The 27862-nt window shown below is 47.4% G+C and overlaps 1 protein-coding gene across 1 annotated transcript; it reads right to left on the reverse strand.

Moving 5' to 3' along the window:
* Positions 1-27425, reverse strand: BCL2L14 (BCL2 like 14). The gene is made up of 6 exons (XM_030841363.3): positions 27250-27425; positions 16060-16505; positions 11494-11655; positions 9427-9497; positions 6247-6513; positions 1-1989 (listed from the first exon to the last, which is right to left on the reverse strand). Exons 2-6 carry the CDS (start codon positions 16496-16498, stop codon positions 1951-1953), a joined length of 978 nt encoding a protein of 325 aa, XP_030697223.1. The 5' UTR covers positions 16499-16505; positions 27250-27425; the 3' UTR covers positions 1-1950.
* Positions 27426-27862: the final 437 nt, after the last annotated feature.

Below are 27862 nucleotides of genomic sequence, written 5' to 3' on the forward strand. Positions count from 1 at the left end.
AGTGAGGCTAGGGTGTGATTCTGCAAATGTGCACTAAAAATATGCCAGGCATTAGGTATACAAAGTTAAATTAGACATAACAGTTGTTTACAAAGTAATTTATAATCCAGTGCAAAAGACTCATTTTTATGATACAATGGATTAGGTATAATGTCTCTATACAGGGTGATATGGAACATCCTTATGAGGAAAGGCATCCAAATATAGTCTGATGGTGGCCCAGGGAGGGTTAGCAAATGCTTCCTGGAGAAAATGAAGGAATGGATTTGCAAAAATGGGCTAGAATTAGTTGGATTAGGGAAAACGGGGGAAAGAGGACCGACAGATAAGAATAGTCCAAGTGGGGAAAATGTTATGAGGCTCAGAGGTACAAGGTTACATAATACATTTGGGGAACTGCAAATAGCTTGGAATGGAGAGGAGGTGGTCTCTAGTGTCTCCATCTGTAAAAGGAAACTCCTTTAGCCCTAAAATTTGTGAGTTTCACTGTAGGGGGAAGAAGGTACAAGAGAATAACTCATTTTAGTCCAGAGTAGAGTAGTGAAGCATGTGATCATAGATAGCGCCAATCTTCCCTTGAAGCTGAAAATATGTCTGATAAACTCATTCATTTATTTGTTCATCAAAGGTCTGTTAAACTCCTACTTTACATCAGACTACGTGCTGGGCGCTAGGGAGCCAGAAATTTGTAAGACTCTAATTTGACAGTATTTTTAAAAATTGTTTTGTGTCTTAAACACCCACTATGGAACATACTTCACTTACTAAAAAGCCTCATTCTGAACAGTATCAATTTCAGAAAAACTATCAGTGACTGCTTTGAAAGCAAAGGAAGTTTTCAGCTTAGCTGAGGGCAGCACATAATAGTGGACATAAGTGAATACAGCACTAAATACCAAGCACTGTTCTAAGCGCTTGATATAAATTAACTTATATGATCCTCACAGAAATCGTATTCTCTTACTTACTGTTTATTTTAACCATAAACATACCCTTTTGACAGTTATCTTTCCGCATATTTATTTTACCAACCGCTAATCATTACCGCAAAAAATAACAAAGGCCTAGAAACCTCGAGAAGTAGAGGTGGGGTCACTGAGATAGTTGAGGGTGATAGGAATAGTCGTTTTCTGCCAAATGGAAGTTTTTCAAACTGCCAAAGAATTCTCCAAGAGAAGTGAGTCAAAAAGCAGATACGGGGCTTCCCTGGTGGCACAGTGGTTGAGAGTCCACCTGCCGATGCAGGGGACACGGGTTCGTGCCCCGGTCTGGGAGGATCCCACATGCCTCGGAGCAGCTGGGCCCGTGAGCCATGGCCGCTGAGCCTGCGCGTCCAGAGCCGGGAGAGGCCACAACAGTGAGAAGCCCACGTACCGGGGGGGCGGGAATAAAAGCAGATACGGCAGTCTCTCCCCAGGCTACAGCAGTAAACTCAGGAGTCTCTGAGCTCTGTCTACCAACACGAACAGCCACATGGGCCTAAAGGTAGGCTTGAAACAATGTCATTATCGGGCCATCTCCAGTGAAGTTTGAAAAATAAGTAGTACTGGAAACCAAAGAGTAAGCAAATGCACCGTTTATCATTTCACCTTCATGAGGTCAACAAACATCTGTCACACACTTTCACTAAAGTGGCCGGCAGAGGCAGGGTGATGGCTTCTGTTCTAAGCATTTGAATGGAAAATTACCACTTGCCTTTCGAGACTTCCTTACACACTCAATGGAGACCTGAAAACATGGATGCCGAGGGCCATGCTACTAGATTCTATGAGCCGGAGATTTCAAGGCCTCTCCTGATGCCTCTTGATTTGCAGGAATAATGGTTTTGCAGATTTTGATGGTCCATCTGCCTTGTCCATTTTTGTTTTCTCCCATAGTCTGTGCTAAGACGGATGTACGCAAGACCAGAGTTGGACCATGAGTATTCCAGATTACAAATCCTCTGATGTTTCAGTCTACTTCTTCATGTGATATCCCAAGTACTTTTTCCTAGAGGGGGGGAAAAAGAGAAATAGATTCTTAAAATTCCAAGTTTGATTCACTGTTGAAGTGAAAACATATGCTTTCTTATCCCAGGCATCACCCAAGGCTTGGAGACCATGTTAAGGTTGGGGGAGGGTTTGGAAAGGTGACTGGCATCCTTGGTATGCCTGAAAGGAAAACTTTATCAGCTAAGGACTTACGTTACACACCCAGGGCTAACTGGCTAGATGGGAAAAGTCTTTGATTGTATGGTTAAATTCGAAAGAGTAGATACTGAAAGGTTGATGACTATGGAGGTGGCAAACCTCTTCTTTCAAAGTGCTGTAGAAGGGGTGAGATTGCCAGGACCACGGGGTAACGATGTGAATGGTGCTTCAAGTGAAGCAAAAAGGCCAAGGAATAAATTAAAATCAAATGGTGGCTTGTTTGGCATGCTTTGTGGATAGAGTCGCTATTCATTCATTTGATCGACTCATTATTCTACAAGTATTGGCTGAACATCTATGACTTATGTAAAAGTAATGGAAACTATGAGAGAGAAAAAGGGGCATGAAATACATAATTCTGCCCTCACAGATTTGCAGTTCCGTTGGGAAGATAAGATGCACTTCTATGAAATGTGGATGACTAAGATAATTAGGAACCCTGAGCTCCTGGAAAACGTGTGCCTAGGAATAGTTTTTCTCCTTCTGCACCACACTACAAGGACACTCCAGAGAGCCACTAACATCCCTGGGGCAATGGAAGGCTTGCCACCCAGATTCATCTCTTTCCTGTTCAGGGAGACTGAGCCACCCGCCTCCACACTTTCATAGTTCGTATCAACTCGTAAATATTCTTTCAGCAGCATCCTTTATTTTTTGCAACTCTGTCTCTGCAACTTTGGAAAAAATTAGTCCTTTCCCTCTTATTCTTTTTCTTCCCTCTCCTAATTTCTAGCTACGTGCTCCAAATTAAACCTAACTGTGGCCAAGACTTAAGATTAAGATTTATGATGACCTGGAAAAGTAAACTAATACATTTTGAATTGAAAATACAAGTGCTAAAGAACTAGTGCCACAAAATTCTAAAGCCTTTGAAAATTCCCTTTATTATTTCTACCCCCTAAAAATCATCTGTTTTCTCTGATTGGAACTGTTTTTCTCTCTAGCACTAGCAACCAAATTAAGAACTAATAAAACTTTTTATATTCTTTTTTCTTTCCTCTTTTTATTTGCTTACTAGAATTAGAACCATTGTTTTGTTTTGTATTTCGCGGTACGCGGGCCTCTCACTGTTGTGGCCTCTCCTGCTGCGGAGCACACGCTCTGGACGCGCAGGCTCAGTGGCCATGGCTCACAGGCCCAGCCGCTTCGCGGCATGTGGGATCCTCCCGGACCGGGGCACGAACTGCGTCCCCTGCATCGGCAGGCGGACTCTCAACCACTGCGCCACCAGGGAAGCCCAGAACCACTGTTTTTCATAACAGATTTTTTTGAACATACCTAAAACTCACCTCTTAAAGTATATAATTCAGTGGCTTTTAGTATGTTCATGAAGTTGTGCAGCCATCACTTCTATCTGATTTTAGAACATTTTCATCACCACAAAAAGAACCTCTGTGTCCGTCAGCAGTCACACCCCGTTCTCTCTCCCCAAAGCCCTAGGAAACCACTGTCTCTATGAATTTGTCTATTCTGGACATTTCATATAAATGGAATCATACAATATATGGCCCTTCTGTCTGACTTCTTTCACTGTGCATGATGTTTTCAAGGTTCATCCACCTTTCCATACTTCATTCCTTTTTATGGCTAAATATTATTCTACTGTATGGATATTCCATATTTGGTTTTTCCATTCATTATTCATCATGGATAAACTTCTTCGTTGTTTCCAGTTTTGGGCCATTATGACTAATGATGCTGCTATGAACATTCATGTACAAGTTTTTATGTGAACACTTGTTTTCAGTTTTCTTGGGTATAGACCTTTTGGGGAACTGCCAAGTTGTTTTCCAAAGGGGCTTGACCATTTTAGAGTGCAACCAGCAATGTATAAGGATTCAGATTTCTCCACATCCTCACTGACACTTGTCTTTTTTATTTTAGCCATGCTAGTGGGTATCTCATTGTGGTTTTGATTTGCGTTTCCCTAATGTAGAAATGAAGATGGCAAGCAAGGATCTTTTCATGTGCTCATTGGCCATTTGTATATCTTCTTTGAAGAAATGTCTATTCAAATCGATTTTGCCCATTTAAAAAAATTGCGGGGTTTTTTGTCTTTTATTGTTGAGTTGTAAGAATTTATTACATATTCTGAATACAAGTCCCTTATCAGATATATAATTTGCAAATATTTTTTCCCATTCTCTGGGTTTTCTCTTTACCTTCTTGATGGTATCCTTTGAAGCAGAAATATTTTTAATTTTAATGTAGTCCAATTTATTTTTTCTTTTGTCGCTTCTGCTTTTGGTGTAGAAACGCCGTTTTTCATAGAACACTTTTGGCGTTTCAGCTACATTAATTAACTAAATAGACTTTTGAGAATGGGCCTGTAAGCCCAATTGATACTTATAACCTCGCTGGAAAAATATATTAACTAGACCAACAATGATGGTAATTTCCTGTATATAATCATAATGCAAACGTGAAGTGTTGTAAAAGGTCAGAGGCTGGTAAGAGTCTTGAGCCGGAGTAGTCCGGAAGGGTTCTGGGGCAGAAGAGGGACTTGAGGGGGTCCTGGAAGGAAGGGCAGTTAAAGCTGAAGCGATGTTGAGGATTCTGTCCTCTTCTTAGCGTGAGTTAAGGCAGCTTGAATTTAGAATACCTAAGAGCCTTGTTCAGATTAGCCACTTAAGGGCTATCATATCTGGTGCAAAAGTGGAAAATAGGAAAGAACAGAAGTCTGGGTTGCTTAATGGGTAGCCACTGGAGACCATGGCGGACACTTCAGCCCCTTAGGCATGATCAGCTGTACTTTCCGTCTGGCAGCCAAGACACTAAGCCTGTTTGGAGGCCCCAGGGCCATGTCCAGAGCGGACTCAAGCCTCCTGGCCCCTGGGCCACTCTCGTGGAAAGAGGACTAATGATAATGTATGTCCTCCTAAGAAGGGCTTGAACAGACAAAAATGCCCTAGGCCTACAGTAAGTCCCCTACACACGAACCTTCAAGTTGCGAACTTTCAAAGATGCAAACGGGCATCTGGTTCCAGCAAGGAACCAGAACCTGTGCCGTCAATGTTGGGCATGAGTGAAAGTGCAGCTGCCCTCCGTCTCCTATCGCTGAGGATCCTTCAGCTCCACCTCCTCTCCCTCCTCCAGTCAGTGACTCTTCTTGCCTGTTCACTGGACGCCAGCCCCTGTATGCCAGCTGTTATACTGTGTTACTGTACTTTTCAAGGTACTGTACTGTAAGATTCAAAATGCTTTCTTGATTTCTTGTGTCATGTATTATTTGTGTGAAAAGTATTATAAACCTATTACAGTACAGTACTATATAGCCGATTGTGTTAGCTGGGTACCTAGGCTAACTTTGTTGGACTTACGAACACACTCTCAGAGCAGAACTCGTTCGTACGTAGGGCACTTAACTGTATTGAGATTTAGAGCTCTGGATGGGGTAAAGCATTTTGAAAAGGTTACTGTTACGAGGCCATTTGAACGTGGCAGTTTTAAGGAAATCTCAAGGGAAAAGGATGGGAGAGGGGTTGAGGTGAGGAATCAGGGTAGAGAGGTCTGTTTTGCCTGATAGCAGGTAATTAAAAATAGATGAAAATTTAACTGCTTCAGTTATCAAAATGTCCCTGTCAAAATGGCTGGGTCCAAGCAACAATGGCAAAATGTCATAAGTCCTGAACCTCTGCGTGAGAATTACACCCACACCCCATCAGCATCTGAGAGAATAAGGAACTATGTGCCTGTCCTTTTCTCACTGCTAGACTTCCGCTGCCTGCAAAATTTGTGAAAACAGAAATTATGTCTATCTAAACATTTTATATCAACATCTCTTCATTTCCTGTTATATCCGACCAGTCCCTCTCCCCCCACACACATACCCCACATACCCTTTGGGAGCTCAGTAAATATTTATTGATAAGATAATCACTAAAAAATATGTTCCCATCAATGGAATAAATCTCTTGCCACTCAAGTGTCCAAAACCCATGAGAACCACTTCAAAGATGTGTTCCCTTCACTTAAAAAAAACAAACCCAAAAAACCCCTTTCCATCCCATCTCCTCTGAGTTCTGGGAAGATTTATTTTTAAATAGGATGCACTTACCCAGCCACCGTGCTGCTGGACCCAGGGCGAGAAGTTCTCCTTCAGGTACTTGGTTCCAAAGCCCAGCACCCTGTTCATGGGATGGCTGTCGATGCTTGTGAGCTTGGCCGTGACGTCTATTGCAAGAGCAGCCTTAAAGCCCTGAGCTTTGACCTCTGATTCTCCCCTGGTGTCCACACCCCTTAGGAACTGGTCTGTGATGGTCTTGAAAACAGAGTAGGACAGCCCGCCCTGGAAGCTGTTCATCAAAGCCTTGTCTCTCTTCAACTGTGTGCAAGAGGAGAAGCAGTCAGTACAGCAGCCTGGCCCGGGCAGGCAAACTCTCCCACTCGACACTGGGCAACTGAAACACCCAATGGAAAACCCTCAATTCTGGTCTCAATCGTGGTGCCATGTCCTGCAGGACCGGATTGGGCATGGACCTTCTCTGTGAATTTCTTTCATGGGGACAAATACAAACTGAACAGCCCATTCATTCGACATTCAGCAGATGTTTCCTGAGTGCTGAGTACCCAGCAGGTGGTACTGTGGACCATTAAGACTCAGCCCCTCACTCAAAGGGCTCACAGTCTACTGACGGTTGTGACCCAGTGCAAAGTGCTCTGTTAGAGGTTGTGTAATGGGCAGAATCTGAAGCCTGGAAATCACTGTCTTCGGGCTCAACTCCTCCTGCTACACCTCTTACTAGCTGTGCAGTCTTGAAGAACTTAACCTCTCGGTTTCAGTTTTGTCATCTCTATACTGGGATGACAGTACCTGTACTACAGGGTAATTGAGTAAAACATGTTGTGCTCAACATGGTGGAAAGTGCTCTCAGTGTTAGCATTTGTCCAGGATGCTTCAAGATGCGAGATGCTTTTCTTTGGCCGTGCCGCAAGGCATGCAGGATCTTGGTTCCCCGACCAGGGATCGAACCCGTGCCCCCTGCAGTGGAAATGTAGAGTCCTAACCACTGGACCACCAGGGAAGTCCCTGCCTCTGCTTGTGAAAAATCAGGGCTTGTGTCATCAAGCATACATCATCCTCATCTAAGGCCTTCCTGGCAATGTCTGTAAAGTGATGGTTGTCATGTGAAAACAGAAATTTCTCAATGATCAGGGACTATATGTTTATTTGAAAATCAACTAGTTCTGTCCTTGAGGAATGATAAGCTGAGCAGGTTTTCAACCAAGATGGTTTCTAAAAGGGGTATTCTGGGGATGAGTCAGATGCGACATAAAGATTTTTAGTGGAGCCGTGTCCTTTATCTGAGCCCAGCCCACCTCCTCCCAACTTCCAGGAGACACAGGGGCCTATTTGAATTATAAATCTGAAGCAGGAACATCCTCGACACCAAGAATGGACTCCTCTTAGTCATGACCCAGTGGAAGAAGGTAGACTCGAAACCTCCAGCGGGCGGCTGGAATCCAGGACCATGCCAGCACAGTAAAAGAATGAAACGCCAGAAGGAAACCCCTTCCACAGGTACCCACTCTGCCCCCCTGCCCCTTGGGGTTGCACCTGGCTTTCTGGCATCTCAGGGAGGTGTGGGAGGAGCCCACAAGTGCCCTCGGGGATGAGTGGCTTTGCAGACACTCTGCAGACATGGCAGGTCCCCTCCTCCTCGTCACTGTCCCATTCTGTGGGGAACTTAACACCCACAGAGCACGAGTAGAGCTTCTGTGTGTTCCCACCAGAGTCCTCTACTGGAGAACCACATAAAGAGAACCACCACCATGTTTTCTACATAAGTAATGTAAATGATTGCCCCCAAATCATCAAGAGAGTGCATCAGGCAAAGTGAGGTTTTTAAAGTGGTAATTTGTGGGGTGAAAAGGAAAGCATCTCTCTTCATAACCAGAAGGGTCAACCTTCATACCACGCCCCCGTCCCTGGCCTCCCAGACCTACTGCCAAGTCCCGGCCCCGGGGGGAGGCCAGGAAGGAGAGCCACAGCAACTTCGAGCTGTAAGGAATCCTTGAGCACACCTGTCAGATCCTTCCTCGTTCAAGTACTGAACTGTGGGCTGGTTAGTGGCATCTACTTGGAATTCTTCTAGAGACAGGAAGATGATTTCTTCACAAGGCAGCCCTTGGCTTCGATGGACAGCACTGAGTGCTAGAAAGTTCATTCTTAAAGTGGGGAGAAATCAATTGCCCTGTAACTCCTATCAATGTTAGTTCTGGAGAAACACAGGGGTGTCCTTAAAACCATGTGCCCTCTTCTGTTTTCTGCTTCCTCTGCACCCCTGTCCACCCCGTACTGTGGCCCTGAAGCTCCCAGACCCCCTTCTCTTTTCTTTGGTCCTCCGTGTTTCCTCAGTGTTTCTCATTCTGCACCACCTCACCTGCCCTTCCCTGTCCTGGTCACCATCCTCTGGGCACACCTGTGACAAAGGTGTCGAGGAGCCACAGAGCATGCTGAGACTGGGCTGGCTGGCTAGCCAGTGAGTGCTGTTTCCCCCTCCTGCAGAGTCCCCACAGACCTGACTCCTCCCCATGGATCCTGGCCAAACAAAGGAATGGGTCCACAGGCCAGCCCCTGATGCACAGATGCTGGCGACCATGCAGCCGTCAGTGGGCGGCAGACACGGACAAGATCCCTTGAGAAGCCCTGACTACAGGGGGGCCTGCTCACTACCTCTTTACCTGAAGGTAACTCCTACACGTTCCTGATGGGAAGAACTGGTCTCAACTTCTAAATGGCAGGAAACTCCAAGTTCTCCGAGTTAACACTAACCTGCCCCCTGGCCGAATTGCTGAGAGAGAACAGTCCGGCCTTTCTAGGGGGAGATTTCAGACAAGACTCCAGACTTGGAGCAGCTGTGGGACACAGATATCCAGGCTGCAGGGCAAATGCAAGAGTCTAAACTTCCCTGAGGATCAGTTACATGGGGAACTAGATTCATAATTCTATTCAGCAAATTTTAATTTATTGGTGTCTTTTTCCTGCAAAAACAAAGTTACTTTTTTCATTTCCAAAAATTCCAAGGAGGCTCCAGAAGGTTTACTTATGTTTTCCAAAGTGATTCATTTTTGAGATGCTGCCAGCACGAAGAGTTTTGAGTCCAAGGGAAATAAAATTCAGGACTAAGTGGAAACCAGAACTTTGCAAAGGAGCACAAGCAGCAGTACAGTTCCATCCTTGGGTACCAGCGCGCGGACGCAGAAAGAAAACTCGTTAGTTCGAGAAGCTCCCTACCTCTCTTTCCAACTGATCCCCCGAATATTTCAGCAGCTCCACGATTCTGGCTATTATCTGGTCTTTTCCGTCTGCCAGGGGAAAATTCCAGTTATTTCTTTTAAGAAAAAACAATCTTAAATGTTTCCAGGGACAATGCTTGTAGCCTGGTTAGGGATTGAGGAAGACATGCCCTTCATAATTCTCAGCAAAGTAAATCTTACCTTGCCTCTTCTGATCAGGCCCAAACCATTCCAGACACCCTTTCCCACAGTCCCCTCCTTTCCTCTCTTTCTTCCCCCAGCACTCCCACAGTTCTCACCGTGAAACTCATCACTTTATTTACTGTAAAAATGTTGTTGAAGATACATGAGCTTATCTCTAAAGATATTTAGGAGCAGTTTCTCTCGGTCTTTGGGTTTGTCCTGAGCATATGGTGCTTTTTCCATATAGACACCATAAACCCCTACTGGATCATCTCACGCCTTTGTGTTAGCTGCTAGGAACTGTAGAGCCGAACTGTGGCCTCCTAAGGGGGGGGGGGGGTATAGTCTTCCTGCATTTGGGGAATTAAACTCATTCCTAAACCCACCTGTTTTCCTACTGTTTTCTTTTTACAGTATCTTTCAAATTTGATTTATCTTACTAAAATGTGTACTTTGTGTGCTGTGTCTTTACAACAAGGTGGAGTATAAGTAAATAAAATGAATAAGGTCTCCCACCCCAAAGGCTAACATGGCAGACAGAGAGAGAGGTGGCCCCAGTTGGTGTGTGTGTTGGAACAGGGAAGGTGGAGTCTGATTTTTCTCGTCTCAAAATGTGCTAACATGCAACATTAGGAAAACGGTCGTTGCTATAGAGCGGAATCCAAACAGAGACGGCCCTTTTTCCTTATGGCGCAGTCTCTGATGTCATGGAGTCCTCATGTTTGTCCCAGAGGGAGAGGGGAGGAGAGGCCAGGAAATACATCCCACAGGGTCGAGTGAAGGGCAAGGTGGTAGGAAGTCTGAGACCCAAGTCACCTGGGAAAAGAAGGACTGCATGCTTCCACCGCCCACGTGTAGTTTTTAATCTGACGCTGCCGCCTCTCTCCAGGGAAGTTGCTAGAACAGCAGCCTGAATTTCTCATGAGCGCAAAGGATGAGAGCCTGAGCTTTTGCTTGGTTTAGGGGTATTGCTTTACGAGGCCCAGGCACACATGAGATAGCAATAAAGTTGGAACACTGTTTTTTGCTGTCAGAAGGGTCCTCCTTTCCCAGCGCCTCACTCTCTAAGCCCCTTTGGTAGTTTGTGGTCCCAGCAGCACAGCACAGGGTGGACAAACTCAGCACTTTGCTTCTGAGCTTGGGAGACACCACCACCTTTGCAGAGCAATCTTTTGCCTTCTGTTTTGGCGTACTGCAAACTCAGGGGCCAGCTAGGACCCTCATCATCACTGGAGTTTGGGAACGAGAACCACGGGCAGGATAGTCATTAATGAGGGAATGGCCAGACTGAACTTCTCTTCCTGTGGCACTTGGTCCTGCTTCCCTCAACTCTAGAATTCCTGCAAGTCGGATGCGATCCACAGTCCTACCTATTGGTATAGTTTGGTGACAACTGACCCAGTCTGATCACTACTTCTCAGTTCTGCTTCACGTTTTGCCCCAGACCTGGTACCTGACAACCCCCTGCTTTTTCACAGGAGCCCAAGGCAATATCATAAATCCCCGGGCGATGCTCCAACTATACCCTGTGCACTTGCTCGAGTACACTGGTCCCTGGCCATGGCTAACGTGATGAAATCTAACTTGCATTTCCCCCTGTGGACAAGGTTGAGTGCAGGCTTCCTCCTGCCCCTCAGTAGGAGACTTTCCTTTGGACTTAGCAGTGAGTTTGGCCTGTTGCTTCCAGCTGCTGGCATACTCGCCTTGGCTTGGGCTGGTCTCTCAAGCTAAAGAAGGTCAGTGCCTCCAGCGTGTTGCTGTCGTGCCCTGAGGCCAGCTTAGCAGAGATTCCTAAGTTGCAGAGCCCTGAGCTGTGTAAGTACATAAATGCTGTAGACCTCTGCATGGCAGACAGGCAACCCACCGCACACACTCTTCCCACCTGCAGCTGTAGGCTGGAAGCCCTGGTGCTGGAGACCCTGGTGTGTCACAATCGTTCTGGACTTGACGCTTCCTCCCTGGCTGTGGAGCGCTTCTGGTGGCGGCCAGGAATAAACGATTTCAGCGACTCGGTTGGCAATGGAAACAACCTTGGGGTCCACGGCTGAAACAAGACAAAATGGTGCCGACAGGCCCTTCCCAGAACTTCGTCTAGCTGATCGGTATGCACAGTTGCCCGAAATGAAAACACCAGCCTGGAGCGAAAGGAAGCGGCCGGGAGTGTGCGTGGAGGGGAGTCCATTCTTCAGAAATCACTGGCAGTTGCCTGGCAGAGGCTGGGACGGAGGAGGAGTTCACAGAGGAGTGATTGCCACCTCGAAACAATTGCCCCTCTGCACCCTCTTTCTGAAGCCTTGCAAAATTAGGGTCCCCTTGCCCCTTTGCAAGGGAGGAAACACAAAAGGGAGTGCTTAGTTCTTTGCTTGAGGGAATGCTCATTATGCTTTTATTTTTATTCTTTTTTTTTTTGGACATCCTTTATATCTTGGAGAGCTGGCCCCTATGCACATAGGAGGGCATTCAGCAGTGTGACAAGCCTTTCGGGGTTGTCACGGAGGAGAGAGAAATATCCCTGCTCTCAGGCCATATTCATGACTCATTATCAAGTGAACACTGAACTGCCCTTGCTTGCATGGTCACTTGTCTTCTCTCTCCTCCACGTATAGTGGGAAACATGCGAAAAGTGCTGATAGGTAAACAAGGATGCATAAAGTCTAAGCCATGACCTTCAAGAGTTTATAATCCAGGAAAAGCCTTATGCCATGAATTTGCACAGGCAACTAGAGGGTAAAGCATTTGGGGACATGAAGGTTTAAATGGCACTGGCCCCCTGAATGTCATAGCCTGTGAAGGACAGGTCGACTTTGCCCCTGGTAGGGGATGGGGCCGGATTGGGAGGGCAGGCGGTACTGCTGAGTTACTTGGGAGTAAAATTGACTTTGTTAACCCATCACTAAGTTCTTAACTTTCAGAAGCTCGTACAAGTTCTGCCTTTGACACGGAGCGGTCGTATCATGCAGTGTTTAAGAACAACAGTATTTAATTCATAAGACTTGACGAAAGTGACAGAGTGGGGTTTTGGCCAGAAGGTTGGTGTGCCCAGGGGAACACCCGGACCTTGTCAATCAGGATAGATAAGAGAGGCAAGGCCTGGGTCCGGGGAGGGATTGTGTCACATGCAAGGCAGGGTTTGACCTCCTACGGAGCTGCCAAGGTGGTTCCTGAACCTCTCTCCCTGGACTCGCCCGTCACATGCACATGGCGCCCTGGTGCTTTCCCTTCACCCCCCCAGGGCATTCACTGAAAGGCCATGGCAACTGACACTTTGTCCACAATGCCTTCCTTTAAAAAAAGGCATAATGGCTTCCTTAAAAAGCTACATTTTTCATGATGCTCCATCCATAGGGTTCAGAAACAGATCAGGAGTGGGTTAGAGAGAGAGAAAAATTGGAGAGGTCAAGGAGAAGGATCAACGCTTTTCCTTCCCATTTTAATAACCCAACCACAAGTACTTTCCACTTTTAAATCACCTTACTGCAGTCCAACCGGCTTGCTCGTGAATGCTGGCCACCCACGGAAGGAGGTGGCAAGAGGCTGGATCCCAAAACCGGTGGGAGCCTTCCCTTGTGTCCGCAGGAGACGGGAGAGGAAAGCTTCCACGTGCTTTCCTCTCTGCAACCTTGTGCGGCCTGCAGGGTGATTAACACGCTCTCTTCCACGGAAGTCACACTGCGCCCACCTTGCCCTCAAAGGAGGCAGGTGAGGGCCCCCAAGGTTGTCGCTCCCCAGCCCCCAGCCCCCGCCACGTGGCAGGGCAATCACAAGGCCCCCAGCAGACGTGGAGGTACCCAAGCTGACTAACCTGTGTATGTGTATCTGTCTCTGCGGACTGGAGGGATGCAGGTGAAATACATGCAGGAAAAACTATCAGCAAACCTCATTTTGACTCAGATGAATTAGCTCTAGTTAAGATTCCCATTCCAATACCTTAATTTAAAAAACTGGAAAAAAAAATTCCCTTCTCATCAGAGTTGGTCCCATCTGATAGGCAAGGGAACATTGGGTGGGTGTGGAGAGAGAACAGAAAGGCTGCCCATCCTTCTGAGTTTATTCTGGGGGCTCACTGTGCGATTAAGGAGAGCAGGAGAGCGGGATGGGGGAGGCATTTGGCTTGAGGCATTTGTTTTAGAAGAGGCAGGGCGTTTGTGAGAGAATTCCTTATGGTCGAGACTGCTATTTCCTACCCAGTATCCACTTTCTTTTTCTTCCTTAGTAACAGATCCCTGAGATGCCAGGGGAAGCTGACAGCACTACATTTCCCAGCCTCGTCTGCAGTAAGGAGTAGCCACTGAGATGTAAGAAGCTGGGTACAGTTTTAAGAAAGCTCTCTGAAAGGGAGCTGCATTATCTAGGAAGGAGATACCCTTTTGTCCTTCCCTTGCTTCCTCTTTCTTCCTGCTTGGAATGTAGACATGATGGCTGGAATCCCAACAGCCACCTTGGGTTTTAAGGTGACTGAGGTTGGAAGCAACTAGCTGAGGGATGGCAGAATAGGAATGCTTAAAGATTGTGGAACTGGTAGATCAAGCCTGGGCTGCCAAACTGTGGTTTTCTTCTATGGGAGAGAAAAATAATCTCTATGTTATTGAAGTTGTAGCGAGTCATAGCTGTGGAGAAAAAAAGATTCACACAAAAACTCGGGTTGGTGTTACTAAAATTGGTATTGACATTCATTTTTCTACATTCCAAGGTCTCTTACTATGAGACTTTGGTCTTGGGACATAACCTCATCGTTCTCACTCCAACCTGGTGTCTGAGTCCTGGAAATGGCAGCACAGGCTAAATTGCGACCTTCAGTTAAAAGAACCCGGGGGGGGGGGGAAGGGTGAGCTGTGACAGGGTGAGAGAGAGTCATGGACATATACACACTAACAAACGTAATAAGGTAGATAGCTAGTGGGAAGCAGCCGCATGGCACAGGGATATTGGCTCGGTGCTTTGTGACAGCCTGGAGGGGTGGGATTGGGAGGGTGGGAGGGAGGGAGATGCAAGAGGGAAGACATATGGGAACATATGTATATGTATAACTGATTCACTTTGTTATAAAGCAGAAACTAACACACCATTGTAAAGCAATTATACCCCCATAAAGATGTAAAAAAAAAAACAAAAAACAGGACACCAACTGCTGAGCTCTGATTTACATGTGGCAGAATAGAAATAGAACATGAGTCCCTCTGGGGTCACACCCAACATAAAACCAACTAACTACCCACATAATTAACTAAACAAGAAAGCAAGGAGAGAGGAAGGTGAGAAGGGAGGAACAACTGTGCTTAAATCCTTAAAGCTACGCCTCTTTAGGAAGTAACCGTTTCTACATTTGTAGGGATATCTATATATCTACACAGAGATATGGAAATTTTAGAAAATAAGAAAGGTGACATGACACTTCAGTAATATTGAAATACAGAACGTCATTTTTCTCAGGAAAGCCAGAAGGTTAAAGTCTGTAAAATCTTCCGTTTCCTGGCAAACTCCAAAGAACAGGACAAGCAGAAAAGCCTATTGAGGTCCCTCCAAACTGTTGTGTTTGCTCCAGAGCTCAGATACCACCCGCAGTAGAAGAAGCCTGCTGTACCCCTGGGGGAAGGAGGAGTTCCCCCAGGTAATCGCGACCCTAACTTCCCCTCTCCTAAGATTCTATAAGTCTGATAGGAAGTGGAAGTTTCCTTGATCACAGTGAATGATCTAAAGCTGTCATTGTGCGGGGGTGATTCTCCAAGTAAGCCAGCCATCACAATGTTTAAAAATTGAGACATTACTGCCACCTGTTGACTAATTATTGACAAGTTACACGGGCCAATCAGCCCAGCAGGAGGGGGGTTTCTTTTAAAATCTGGGCATTGGGCACAAGGTATTGTTGGAGGGGAGGAAGATGGTTATGCCAGGGTTTGTGGATGAAGGGCGATTCTGATAAAGCCTTTCATGAAAATGTTTTGTTCGATACAACGTGTTTTGTACCACTGAAGGAAGATTTTGTCAAAATTCTTCTTGGTGGTTTTTTGAGTGGCTTGTACTTTGAAAAGTATTTTTGTGTACAGCTATCTGATCTTTCCATCCACTTCAGAGGCCATTGTACAGATGGAAACACAGAGGCCCAGAGACGGGAGTTGGCTTCCCTCAGGAGGAAGAGCAGCCTGAGCCCGGCTGGGGCTATTTCTCTTATATGGGTCTCTGGCACTGAGGGTTAGGGATTTGGGCAGGAAGTTTATAGACGGTGGAGCCAGAAAACCAGTCCCGTCACCCTTCACGGCTATCCTCTTCCTTTCTTTTCAGTCTTGAGAAAAGCAGGGAAATTAGAATTGAGTATTAATAGGTTGGGAAGCTGAGGTTCAAAGAGTGCCTTGCCTAAGGCCCCATTACCAGCTGGGAGGAGGTGAACCCCCGGGCGCACAAAGAAGGGAAACACATGGCTGCGGGGGAGGAAGAATCCCCGAAAGCCTACCTTCACGCTCTAAGCGCTGTTCCACATTGGAGAGGGACCTCGGCCACTGCCGACCGTGAGGACCACTCTGAGGTCCCACCGGACTTTGCAGCTCAAAACGGATATCCAGAGGTGAGCTCTGAGAGTCCTCCTCCTTCTCTGCTACTCCAAAGAGTGTTCTCCAAGACGACTTTTTCTTGCCAACGTTTATGGCCTTCTCCGTGGATTGGGAATTTCTGCAAGTCCACGGTCCCTGTGTCCATGCTTTCTTTGCCTGCCAACTCTCTGGTCCTTTCTGGGACAAACTTCTTGTTCTCGGGAGCTTTCGTGAGAAGACAGCAGAGGTGTTCTTGAAGACGTGGTGTTTGACATAGAACTCCAGGATTTTGAATTCCATGCTGTCTGGGTCATCATCATCCAGGGGGATCTCCTCCAGGTCGCAGGCGCTACTGGTGCACATGGCAGGGCTGCAACGACAAAGTCCACACGCGTCCATCTACCTGGGAGCCACCTACTCTTTGTAGGTCGGGAGAGATGGGGTGAAACTCAGTAAGCATTTATTCAGTACCTATTCTCTTTGTGCTGGGGGCAGGGGGTCATCAGAGTTGGAAAAGCCAAGGTTTGTTCTGAAAGTTCAGTCTTACAGAGATGAGACTTGTACATAGATAACTCCAGACAAAGAGGGCGAGCTAGGAGCTCGAACAGAGATGCAGGAGCCAGCGCGGGAGGTGGGGAGGAAAGACAGCTGTGAACGGGGGGGCGAGTGCAGGCTCCTTGAAGGAAAGAAAGTGTTTGGATGGGTGGCTGGCTACTGGGCCTTAGAACAGGCTGGGCAGAGGGCAGGCTCTGGGTGAATTTAGGATGTGTTTGAAGAGTGGAAAGAGATCTGGTGGCGCATAAGCCTGTGCTTTGTGGAGAGCTGGGGCTATAGGGGTGTGGAAGGACCACGGGGAAGTGGCAGTCAGGGCCAGGCGATCAGGGCCTTGGAAGGTCAGGCTGAAAGCTTTGCATTTTCTCATGTCGGTAGATCAGTACATTTCAGAAGGGGCCCTAGACTGTGGAGGGCAGTTAAAAGTCTTCTTGGGGGCTTCCCTGGTGGCGCAGTGGTTGAAAGTCCGCTTGCCGACGCAGGGGACACGGGTACGTGCCCCGGTCCGGGAAGATCCCACATGCCGCGGAGCGGCTGGGCCCGTGAGCCTGCGTGTCCAGAGCCTGTGCTCGGCAACGTGAGAGGCCACAACAGTGAGAGGCCCGCGTACCGCAAAAAAAAAAAAAAAAGTCTTCTTGGGAGAGGGTAGCTGGGCAAGGGGAGAGGCCAGCTCAGGGGAGGGAGCTGTCTGGGGTCCCTGGCCCTCCCTGGCCTCTCTCCATTCTTCCTTTACTCGCTGATTTAGCTTGGAAAGGTTTGCTTCTATTCCTTGCCGTATTTAGCATTCCATGTAAGATTTTATCTGAAGAAAAAAATCCTGCTTTTTTTTTTTTTTTTTTTTACAAGTTTGAAGCACACTGATGGAAGCAATGGAGAGCTTTTCAAAGTCTGGAGCGGGAGAATGATGTGACCACAGACATGTTTTAGAAAGATCAATACAAGCACTAAAATGATGGGGATGGAAGTTTCATCTTTATTTCCATATGAATAACCAGATAGATGTAATTAACTGATTGTGTTCAATTTAAGCTCTCATGAAATAATTCCTTAAATGGTTGTCTGCTAGGAAATCATTTCTTTCTGATCTACTTTGCTTTCTTTGGTTGTATCTTAAGGACTATGATTTCCTTTTTGTCCCAGATGCCAGAGAGCCCAGATCTACCAACCGTCATTGGATTAAAATTTCACAGACAGTGCGTGTGCTGGAAACCAGCTTGGGCTTCTCAGTCTAACAGTCCTGAGTTCAAATTCTGGCCATACCACCGACTAGCTGTGTGACCTGGGGCAAGTTACTTCACCTCTCTGAACCTGAGCTTCCTTCAGGTAAATTGAAAATAATAATAGTCATCTTGCAGGGGTATTGTGAGGGTACAATGTAATGCATGAGAAACCTCAACACAGAACCTGGCTCAAAAACGGTAGCTATTTTTTTTTTTTAGTACAACTGTCATCCCAGGCCCTCTGACTCTGTCCTTGATGTGGCTCTTAATCATGGACCCTTCCCTTAATGGTCCAACTTTAAGAGTGTTTTTTGGCATGTGAGCTGGTGTGATAATAAATAGCTGTAGTGATATTAATGGGATCGGCTGGCATGTCTCTCCTTTTCTTTCCACTGTCCCCTCTCACACCATGACCAACTGATAAAGAATTGGGGGCTTCCCTGGTGGCGCAGTGGTTGAGAATCTGCCTGCCAATGCAGGGGACACGGGTTAGAGCCCTGGTCTGGGAAGATCCCACATGCCGCGGAGCAACTAGGCCCGTGAGCCACAATTACTGAGCCTGTGTGTCTGGAGCCTGTGCTCCGCAACAAGAGAGGCTGTGATAGTGAGAGGCCCGCACACCGCGATGAGGAGTGGCCCCCGCTCGCCACACTAGAGAAAGCCCACGCACAGAAACGAAGACCCAGCACAGCCAAAAATAAATAATTAATTAAATGTAAAAAAAAAAAGGGCAAAATTCAAAAAAAAATAAAAGAATTGGGACAGTGACCGCAGACGGGGTTTGAGGCATTGTGACGTGGTTCAGATCAATTTGACTGTGTGCCTGGAGGCCGATGGTCCAGGGTTGGCTCAGTTTATAACTTGCAAAGTGCTTGGGCAAGTCTCTCAATTCTTTTGGTCCTCTGATTTCACAGCAAATGTTCTCTAACTTTCCCCTCTGATTCTATTACTATTTGAAGGAGGTGTGAGGGCTGAGACATATCCCCTGCAGGCCTGCCGATGATGCTTCCTGTTTCTATCGTTGTTTCCTATCTTTTTTTGGAAGAGCCTCACACTGGATGATAGGAAGCTGCTCATCCAGGAAGTGCTCTGTGGCCAAGCCTCGAGAAAGCAGTTCTGATGGAAGTGATGCCAGGCGGGAGATGCAGGGGCTGTGCCAGAACATCAGGTACAGACGGAGGGCGCAGAAGTGATCTGCCAGGGTGGCCAAGGGCAGGGCTGCAAAACCTGAGACACCTACTGCACACACAGATATATCTGCACGACTCCAAAGCCCCCCCAGGCCTGCCTCGGGCAACTAAGCCTGAGCAGTGCTTGAGGGGTGACACCGCCACTGGATCCTCCTCCCTCCCTTTCGTCACACGCCTGTCCTATTCTGGGGCTTGGACTATCTTCCTTCCCTCACCTACTCCCGATTTCACGCGCCCATTGTGCACTGCAGGGAACTTTCTGCTGTCTGGAATCACTTCAGGATCTGCGCCCTCACCTCGCTCTGCCTGCGCCCCCCTCCTCGCCCCATTCTCACAGGTCAACCATTCTTCCCCTCTTGGTGCCCAGTTTCAGTCACACCCATGAGGATCCTTCCCAGGTCTTCCAATTTATCTAGACTTCATTCTCTTTTCCACAAGGGAATGTAAGTGCCGGGAGGACAGGCGTGTTGATGTGCTATTTTTTCTCTGCTGGGTGCCCAGCTCCTACAGTAATGCCTGGGGCAGAAAGGCACTTGGCAATGAACTGTGGACTTTTTCCTATTCTGAGACAGACTGTCTGGGTTCCAATCCTGGCTCTGCCGTTAGCAGTTATGTGACATACTCTCCAGGCTTCAGTTTCCTCATGTTTAAAATGGGGACGAAGGGACTTTCCTGGCAGTCCAGTGGTTAAGATTTCGCCTTCCAATGTAGGGGGTACAGGTTTGATCCCTGGTCAGGGAGCTAAGATCCCACATGCCTCGTGGCCAAAAAAACCAAAACATAGAAACAACAGAAGCAATATTGTAGCAAATTCAATAAAGACTTTGAAAATGGTCTACATTAAAAAAAAATCTTTAAAAAATAAATAATAAAATGGGGATGAGAATAGTACGTTTCCTTCTGTTACAAAGATTAAATGAGTTAATATTTGTAAAGCATTTAGAATAGCATTTAAGTGTTTGAACAAGTATTTGATTTAAAAAAATATTTATGAAACCCACTTACGGCCGGCCACGCTGTTCTAGAGAAGTTGCAAGGGGTTTTCGGGTGGTGTAATGGGGAGAGTGTAGCATGTGGGGTGAAAAGGCGGTTGAAGAGCTGCTTTTCATACTTATTGGCGAGGGGGCTGAGGCAAGTCATGTAGCCTCCAACGAGGTGTAGTTTTTCCATTTACAAGATGCGATTCATATCGTCTAACTTGAGACGGATAACCTGGTTCAAATCCTGGGTCATCGGCTTACTAGCTGTGTGACAGGCTACATACCTTCATTTATTTCTGCCTTCATTTTTTTCATCTGTAAAATGGGGTAAAACAAAACAAAACAAAACAACAACTCTGGCAGGAGATCAGCCAAGATGAACCTACCAGGAAAGATCTTCAACAACTAAAGACAGAAAGAAGGAACCGCAGCAAAACGAGCCGGAGGGGCAAAGTTGCGATAGAGTCAAGTGCCGTAGCCCTGGGTGGGTGGCCCACAGATGGGAGAATAATTACAGCTGCAGAGGCTCTCCAAAGGAGTGAGAGGTCTGGGGCCTTCCCGCCTGGGGGTGCTGTGCTGAGAAGATGAGTCCCCAGAGCGTTTGGCTTTGAAGGCCAGAGGGGCTTACTTTCGGGAGAGCCAGGCGGCTGGGGCACACAGAGACTTTGCTCTTAAAGGGCACGCACAAAACCTCACACGCTCTGGGACCCAGAGCAGAAGCTGTCATTGGAAAGGAGCCTGGGTCAGACGTACCTACGGACTTTGGAGAGTCTCCTGGAGAGGCAGGAGGCGTCTGCCGCTCACCCTGGGGACATGGACACTGGTGGCAGCCGTTCTTAGAGTTCCTTCTACCATCTGGATGTTGGTGCTGGCCCGCCCCATTCTGGGATCCTCCCTCTAGCTTATTAGCCTTGGGGATTAGCCTCGCAGCGGCCCAGCACCCTGTAGGTGCCAGGGCTGGGACACCTCAGGCAGAGCAACTAAGTGGGCATACACACAGTGCCATCCATCAGCAGACAGGCTGCCTTAAGACCCCCTGAGTCCACAGCTGCCCCTGGACACAGCCCTGCCCACCAGAGGGCCCAGGACCCCGCCCCATACACCAGTGCGCAGGCACTAGACCCAGGACCCCCAGGGCTCTCCAGCCAGAGACCCCACAACCCCCTGGGCCCTGACCCTATCCTCCAGCGAGCCTGCTCTAACCTCAGGACCAGCCTCACCCGCCAGTGGGCAGACACCAGCCACAACACAACCACAGCCTTGCAACCTGTGGACACACCCCACCCACTAGCAGGCCAGCACCAGCCCTGGAACTAGCAGGGCCCTGGCCCTACCCACTAACAGGCCAATGCAAGCTTTGGGACACCCCGGACCCTGCAGCCAACTGTGTCAGGAACTGGGCCCATCCACCAGGTCTAGGAGCCCTGGGCCCTACAACCAGACCCCAGGACTTGACTCTGCCTACCAGTAGGCCGGCACTAGCCCCAGGACATTGTTTCACCCACCAATGGGAAGGCAATAGCCCCAGGGTCTCCTGGACCCTGACTCCATCCTCCAGTAATTCAGCCTTAGCCCTGCCCCCTCCCCACCCTGGGGTTCTGCAGTCAGCCACCTTGTGACCTGGCCCCGCCAACCAGCAGCTGGCAGCCTCCAAACAAGGTAGGGCCTGGCATCCAACTGGACCAGGGGCCAACCAAGCCTACAAGACCACCCACAGTAGTCATCCCACACAACAGAAGGGCCCATGCAACCCACACAGGGGGCACCCCTGGAGCATATAGCTCTAGTAATGAAAAGGGAGTGCACTGATGGGATGTGGAGGACGTCTCCTTCACAAGGCCACTTCTCCAAGACCAGGAAATGTAACCAACCTACCAGATACAGAGAAATAAAAACAGCAAGTTAGGCAAACTGAGGCAACAGAGGAACATTTTCCAAACAAAGGAATGATAAGGTCCCAGAAGAACCAAGTGACGTGGAGACAGGCAATCTACCCAAGAAAGAGTTCAGGGTAGTGATCATAAAGATGATTAAAGAACTTGGGAGAAGAATGAATGGAGAGTGAAAAGTTAGAAGTTTTTAACAAAGAGAAAATATAAAGACCCAAACAGAGATGAAGAAGACAATAATTGAAATGAAAAATACACTAGAAGGACCCAACAGTAGACTAGATGATACAGAGGAATGGATCAGCGAGCTGGAAGACAGAGTAGTGGAAATCACTGATGCTGAACAGAAGAAAAGAAAAAAGAATGAAAAGAAATGAGGACCGTTCAGGAGACCTCTGGGATAGCATCAAGCACACAAGTATTTTCATTATAGGGGTCCCAGATGGAGAAGAGAGAGAGAAAGGGGCTGAGAAAGTATTTGAAGGTATAATAGCTGAAAACTTCCCTACTCTGGGAAAGGAAACAGACATCCTAGTCCAGGAAGTGCAGAGAGTCCCATACAGAATTAACAGCTCATTTCAACTCAATATCAAAAAAACAAACAACCCAATTAAAAAGTGGACAGAAGACCTGAATAGACATTTTTCCAAAGAAGAAATACAGATGGCCAACGGGCACAGGAAAATATGCTCAACATCGTTATCATCAGAGAAATGCAAATCAAAACCACAATGAGATATGACCTCTTACCTGTCAGAGTGGCTATCTTCAAAAAGTCTACAAATAACATAAGTTGGTGAGAAAAGAAAAGGGAACTCTCATACACTGTTGGTGTGAATGTAAATTGGTGCAGCCACTGTGGAAAACAGTATGGAGGTTTCTCAAAAAACTAAAAATAGATCTACCATATGACCCAGCAATTGCCTTGCTGGGTATATATCTGAAAAAACCGAAAACACTAATTCAAAAAGATACATGCACCACAATGTTCATAGCAGCATTATTTACAATTGCCAAGATATGGAAGCAAACTAAGTGTCCATCAACAGATGAATGGATAAATGTATGTGTACTACGTAAATGTATGTGTACTACACATACCACACACACACACACACACACACACACTGGAATACTACTCAGTCATAAAAAAGGATTAAATTTGGCCATTTGCAACAGCATGGAGGATATTATACTAAGTGAAATAAGTCAGAGAAAGACAAATAGTGTATGATACCACTTATATGTGGAATCTTAAAAATGCAACAAACTAATGAATATAACAAAAAAGGAACAGACTCACAAATATAGAGAAGAAACTAGTGGCTACCAGTGGGGAGGGGAAAAGGGGAAGGGGCAAGATTGGGGTAGGGGATTAAGAGGTGCAAACTATTAGGTATAAAATAAATAAGCTACAAGGATATATTGTACAGCACAGGGAACATAGCCAGTATTTTATAATAACTATAACTGGAGTATGACCTTTAAAAATTGTGAATAACTATGTTATACATCTGAAGCTTATGTAATATTATACATCAACTATACCTCAATAAAAATTTTTTTAAAAACCCATAAAACAACCCCTCCCCCATCACATAGGTATGTGGGCAAAAAAAATTAGCACGTGTAAATCACTTAAAGTAGTGCATGGTAGATGTTAAATGCTCAGTAAATATTAGCGTCTTTATTCATTAAAATAGGGGACTTCTGGGCTTCCCTGGTGGCGCAGTGGTTGAGAGTCCGCCTGCCGATGCAGGGGACGCGGGTTCGTGCCCCGGTCCGGGAAGGTCCCACATGCCGCGGAGCGGCTGGTCCTGTGAGCCATGGCCACTGGGCCTGCGCGTCCGGAGCCTGTGCTCCGCAACTGGAGAGGCCACAACAGTGAGAGGCCCGCGTACTACAAAAAAAAAAAAAAAAAAATGGGGGACTTAATCTGGTATTCCAGTGGTACTGCGCGCCTCCACTGCAGGGGGCGCGGGTTGATCCCTGGTTGGGGAACTAAGATCCCGCATGCCATCCTGCAGCACAGCCCCAAAAAAACACAACTATCTTAATAGGTAGCCTTTCTTGTAAGGTTTAATATGTTTATAAAAGAAAATTCATCAAAAGCAGCAATTAAGAAAACTAATGACATGCAAATATTTGGTTTAGCACAACATTCACACTTGATATATATATAGAGAGAGAGAGAGAGAGAAAGAGAGAGAGAGAGGGTGAGAGAGAGAGAGAGTATGTGTGTATGGGTGTGTGTGCATAAAGTATACATACTTGTAAGATATGAAGCCTGGGACTTGGCTGGCTTTCCCAGCACCTCATATAATGCCTGACACCTGATAAGCTCTCGGGAAATATTTGATGAATGAAAGAAACATGATATAGAGCTGCCAGATGAAATATGGGAGAGCTAGTCAATTTGAATGTCAGGTAAATAACAAATAATTTTTTAGTGTAAGTGTGTCCCAAGTATTGTATGGGACATGCTTACACTAAAACACAGTATCTGTTGTTTATCTGAAATTCATACCGAACAGGGCCAGGGCCTCTTGTATTTTTATGCAAACCTGGCAACTCGGTGAATAAAAGGTGCTGCTTAGAAAAACTGAGACCTCAGGTTCTTGGAAGCGAGGAAAGTGGACCGAGGGTGGAGCCTGAGCAACCTAAGTCACGCGAGAGAAAGAGCGGGACACGCGGTCGGGACTCGGGCGCCGCCGAGGCGGCGCGGAAGTGGCTGAACCTAGTCCGAGAGCAGCGCCAGGAGGGCGTTTAAGGTGGGTTTTAATTCTGAGCATCCTTTTGAGTTGGGCAGCTCAGGGCGCCCCGTAGGCAGGAGGTACCCGCGGGTCCTCGAGGAGCCGTTGCATTGGTAGCGGGGGAGCCCTCTCCCAGCCATAGGACTACGCTCCGAAGAAACCGTGTCAGTTTAAGGCAACCCAACCAACCAAACCTTTCTAATGCAGTGTGAAGACTTTAAAATTGTGGGGGTGGGGGGGGGGCGGGGGCGCTGCTCTTGGAGAGGGAGGAAGGGTCCGACTTCTTTAAGAAACGAGTTTGCTGGACTTCCTTGGTGGCGCAGTGGTTGAGAGTCCGCCTGCCGATGCGTGGGACGCGGGTTCGTGCCCCGGTCCGGGAAGATCCCACATGCCGCGGAGCGGCTAGGCCCGTGGGCCATGGCCGCTGAGCCTGCGCGTCCGGAGCCTGTGCTCCGCACCGGGAGAGGCCGCAACAGTGAAAGGCCCGCTTACAGCAAAAAAACAGAGAAAAAAGAAACGAGTTTGCTAATTGCTGATTCAGGAGCAACATCCGAAAAGGGGGGAAAGCAGAGGTCAAGATGGAGCACACAGCGCTTCCATTTCGTGAAAGAAGAGATTTTTGCCGTCTTCCAGGCTAGAAAGGAGCTGAGGGCCCAACCAGGAGGCAAGGCCAAGGGCGAGAGAGAAGCAGAGGGCAGGGCAGTGCTCAGGCATTCCCCGGGACCAAGGGGACCTTGACCAGCCCCGGCGAGCGCTTGCAGCTGCGTCAAAGGATGAGTTCAGACACTTTCAAGGCACTTGACAAGCGTAGGGTGTTTTTCCTACTCATCCTCACTGGGAATGACGGGAGAGCTGTTAAATTGATAATGAAGTCTTATTTTGAAGCAGCAGTGAGTTACTTTATTACCACTGCAGCCCTTCTGCTCTCAGCTGTTCGGGTTCAAAGTAGAAGCAGCCCAACTTCTGGGTTAATGGAAACATACAGGTAAGTTTTATGCTTATGTTGATGGAAATGAAGCCCTAGGTGAGGCCCCAGAATGTAGGTTCAGAGCCTGGAGTGGAAAATTAGCCCCGGAATAAGCCCTGTGAGGCTCATTGTAATTCAGTGACTCTGCACACAGCCCTACCCTTTGGATCCAGTATTTACTTACCCTCTAGCGTATCTACAGCAAACTCTCACAGACCTACTCCCCGAAAGCAAGGTTTCACAGTGTCTTTTGTTGGCCTCTCTTCCCTCTCGAAGGGTTTCTTCCCCCCAGCCCCCTAAATGGCCAAAGTCCTCGGAGTCCCTGGTGGCTAGTCTCCTGGGAGCACCGCAGAGCAGCACTGCTTGGCCTGCAGAGCAGCATCTGACTTCCAAGATCACAGGACACACTTTAGGGATTTTTCTAGTTCTGGATTCATTGGTCGAGGTTAGATTTTCCTTCCCTTCCTGTGGCAGGTCACGGAGCAAACAGCCCTCATGCATGCACAGAGGCTGTGGCCACCAGGGCCCCAGGAAGCTGGACGGAACTCTGCCCTGGACGGAACTCTGCTCCGGCCTGTCCCTGGGGGGGAGAGGCGTGAAGGACCCCTTAGCAACAGGCTCTGCCAGAGAGCTGACTTCCATCACTCTGGACACACAGACAAGGCCTGAGTGTAAGACATGGGTGAGGACACTCATCCCAGAGGGATGTTCCCAGGCCAGATTTTGAGCTGAGTTTTGTCCGGTTGCCTTGGGCCTCTCCTTCTGCACCCTCTGCCCCCTTACGCCCTTCAGAGGCGGTCCACCCTTCCCCTTCCTTCCCTGAACTTCACCTTATGGTGTCTTCATCCCTCCTCCCCTGTGGTTTTTAATCCTAAGGGTGAAAATGAGGAATGAGGTAAAACGTGTTAAATTCCTACAATAGAAGCTAAACAGAGAGAGCCTCAGGTCTTATTAATGAAACACAAAGACTCAGGCTCTGATGATTATAGAACAGAGCAGGCAGGGAACTCAGGAGGGAGCCTCCTGGGGGGGGGTATTCCCCATTTCACCTGCGCCCTGTACTCAAGGAAGTCTCTAGGGGGTCTGCCGGGACTAGATCTCGTGCCCAAGTGCCCACAGGTACTCAGGGCTCAAAGCCAGGGACTCTTGTCCTCAGCCCATTTCTGCTCTGGGGTAGGTAGCTGGCATTTCAATGGGCTTCTGTCACACTATCACATACCTTGCTACATACTCAATGAGACAGACCTGCATAATGTTAACAATGATTCGGCCAGTTATGTATTCTTAACCCTCCCAAACCTTCTGGAGCAAAGGAGAAATGAAAGGGAAACCTAAATACTTCTCCCTTTTCTGGAAACCCCTAATAAAGTAGATGTTAGCTTTCAGTTTTAGATTCTTAGTTTTGCTTCCTGAGACTTACATGATCAGAACTTTTAAATAAATGCCGTAAACGTTAGGTTTACTAACCCCCCGTTAGATTGCCTCATTAGCAAAACCAGGACTGAAGTCCCCTGTGTCCTGCTGGGAAGGCTGAACGTGAAGACTGGTGTCTCCTAGTATTACCTGGTCTCCAAGCTGTCAGCAGTTTCTCCTGCTTCGGGTCAGGCGGCAGGAAAGATATTTCTATACCTGAGTCTCTCTCCACGAAACTTAAGAGGAAACTTTGGCCAAGTCTTCTTGGCTTCTCATTTTGGAAGGCTCTTGTGATGTAAGACTCCACCCGGGTGTAGCCTCTTCAGGTTGGGACTAAGGCTGGAAGGAGGCTTAGGGAAGGGAGTCACTTCCTTGTTAAGCCCTGCCCCCAGCTTTTCAACTGAAGGAGGGGCTGACCTTTGCCCGAGTAATTTGACTCTAAAAGGAGTTGTGCATCCTTTACCAAGGACTCTCACTGCCCTTTGGGACAGACACAATTATGAGGGTGTTTTCCTGATAGTACTTTACTTTCTTTCCCTTTCATCGGTTTAGCGAATGTTTACTGATCACCTCTGTGGCAGGCGTGGCACACATGTTTAATCTTCACATCAAGGGGCAGCTGTTATGATTCCCATTTTCCATACAAGGAAACTGAGGCTCAGAGAGGTAAGGTATTGGTGCGGAAGTGGTCCCCCCATCAGTTGAGCTGAGATCGAAATCTTAGTCTTTCTGGCTTCACACTGTATCAGTGTTACCTCTCCCA

The sequence above is a fragment of the Globicephala melas genome, chromosome 10 (genome assembly GCF_963455315.2).
Source record: "Globicephala melas chromosome 10, mGloMel1.2, whole genome shotgun sequence".
In the NCBI taxonomy this organism is placed as follows: Eukaryota; Metazoa; Chordata; class Mammalia; order Artiodactyla; family Delphinidae; genus Globicephala; species Globicephala melas.